Genomic DNA, 2,102 nt, shown 5'->3' with positions numbered 1-2,102 from the left:
CCACCTAGAAAGCTTCTTTGGAATCAGGAAAATGCAGGGTAAGCAAGACAGCTGCTGTCTGTCACGTAAACGTAACAACACAGTCACACTGACTATCGTCAGTCTCTCTCATCTGTCTCTATCTCTATTATCTCTCTATCTCTGTCTATTAGATCTCTCTATCTATCTATCTATCTAACGGGAGGGCATCCGTAACGAGCGGCCACTTATGAGACAGCAAAATTGAGGGGTAGGGTTTGGGTTAGGGCCACCTCTATTCTCACCCCGGCTGAGAATAGCGCAGGCGAGTCTTTTGGCTATTCTCACCCGGTGGGCGTTCACCGTTATAGCCTAGGCCAACCAGTGAAGCGTTCACCCTGAACCACAGAATTCTACACTGTGATAACAGAATTATAGAATTCTGTACTGTGAACAAACGTTCTAGATCTATTACTAGATATAGATTAGATCTAGATCTACTGTTACTGTTAGTGTTAGCCTCCTAGGCCACCTCTATTCTCACCCGGAGTGAGAATAGTGCAGGCAGGCGAGTCTTGTGGCTATTCTCACCCGGTGCGCGTTCACCAAATTTTGCGTTCACCCTAAACCACAGAATTCTACTCTGTGATAACAGAAAAATTGTAGAATTCTGTGCCGTGAACAAACGTTCCATTACAACTGTAGCCTACTAAAAGCGTACAATTTTGTCTGTGGGCAATGGAGAGAGAGAGAAAGAGAGAGAGGAGTAGCACGAGAATTTCCGGGCAAAACAAAATGGCGACCCGCGTAGTTCGGCTCGATTCGAAAAGTTAAATAGCCGTAGCATCTTTGTAGACAACCAAATTAATTTAGTTTTCTTGTTTAAAATCATTTTTTAACTTTGTTTTGGTCAATTTGATCGTCCACACCGATAGACAGTAAGTATTCTGAAAGAGACAGAGAGAGAGAAAGGGGAGGAGGAGTAGATCTTGCGAGAACTTCCGGGCAAAACAAAATGGCGACCCGCATAGTTCGGCTCGATTCGAAAAGTGAAATAGCCATAGCATCTTTGAAGACAATCAAATTAGCTTACTCTTGTGCTATATATTATAACGTAATTTTTTCTTGGCTTTTATCAATTTGATCATCCACATCGATAGAAAGTATGTATTCCAAAATGAGGAAAAACAGGTCTTGTTTCACACCGGGTGAGAATAGCCTACGCTGGCAAGTCTCACCCGGGGTGAGAGATCGAACGTATTTTTATTCTCACCCCGGGTGAGGATAGCCACTTTCTAGGATTAAAGGCCTCTTCTTTATATTGTGTGTTTGATGGGGTGGTCGCTGGTTAGGGAAGTCCTTCTATCTCTCTATCTTTCCCCTCCCTCTCTCTTTTCTTTTCTCTCACCCTCACTCTTTCATTTCCTCTCTCTACTCTCTCTCCTCTCCCCTCTCTCTGCCTGTCTCACTTACTCTCTCTCTCTCTCTCTCTCTCTCTCTCTCTCTCTCTCTCTCTCTCTCTCTCTCTCTCTCTCTCTCTCTCTCTCTCTCTCTCTCTCTCTCTCTCTCTCTCTCTCTCTCTCTCTCTCTCTCTCTCTCTCTGACTCTGAACTGAAACATGATCCCTTTTTGGTTTAACTTACAAAGTAGGGAGTGTATACAGACCCGGTAACCAGAAACAAAGTCACGAAGTATACAGAACCGGGTTGGGGTAATGTTTTGTGATTTCGGAAAGTTTCAGCGCCCTCTTGGCTCAGGGTAGACCTAGGTTCTTCAGATAGATCTAGATCTATGGCCTAGGTCTAGATCTGGACAGACAGACAAAAGATCTAGATCTAGTTTCGAGGCCTAGATTGAGATCTAAATGAAGATTGCGGATGTCTTTTCGATGAACGATCGTTTTTCCTTTGTTTTGGAGTTGGGGGAATCAAGACAAGCTGAAGAAAGAAAATGTCATAATTTCAGTCGAGCAGTCGCCCTCTCTATTTCTCTGTCTCTCTCCCTCTCTCTCTCTCTCTCTCTCTCTCTCTCTCTCTCTCTCTCTCTCTCTCTCTCTCTCTCTCTCTCTCTCTCTCTCTCTCTCTCTCTCTCTCTCTCTCTCTCTCTCTCTCTCCCTCTCTCTGCCTGTCTCACTTACTCACTCT

The 2,102-nt window shown here is 44.3% G+C and overlaps 1 protein-coding gene across 2 annotated transcripts in view; it reads left to right on the top strand.

Annotated features, from left to right (window-relative positions):
- LOC101855089 (uncharacterized protein C2orf42 homolog) overlaps window positions 1–2,102 on the top strand; it is a 22,761-nt gene that overhangs the window by 1,780 nt on the left and 18,879 nt on the right. Inside the window, exon 1 of one of the 2 annotated variants that reach the window (XM_005094214.2) lies at window positions 7–38. The exons of the other annotated variant lie outside the window; for it this stretch is intronic. Coding sequence (XP_005094271.1) covers window positions 32–38 — 7 coding nt within the window. The 5' untranslated portion in view covers window positions 7–31. Of the gene's footprint in view, window positions 1–6; window positions 39–2,102 lie in introns of those variants that run through there. 2 annotated transcript variants of the gene reach the window in all.

This window comes from Aplysia californica, unplaced genomic scaffold, assembly GCF_000002075.1.
Source record: "Aplysia californica isolate F4 #8 unplaced genomic scaffold, AplCal3.0 scaffold00078, whole genome shotgun sequence".
In the NCBI taxonomy this organism is placed as follows: Eukaryota; Metazoa; Mollusca; class Gastropoda; order Aplysiida; family Aplysiidae; genus Aplysia; species Aplysia californica.
This window is presented reverse-complemented; position numbering and strand designations above follow the sequence as displayed.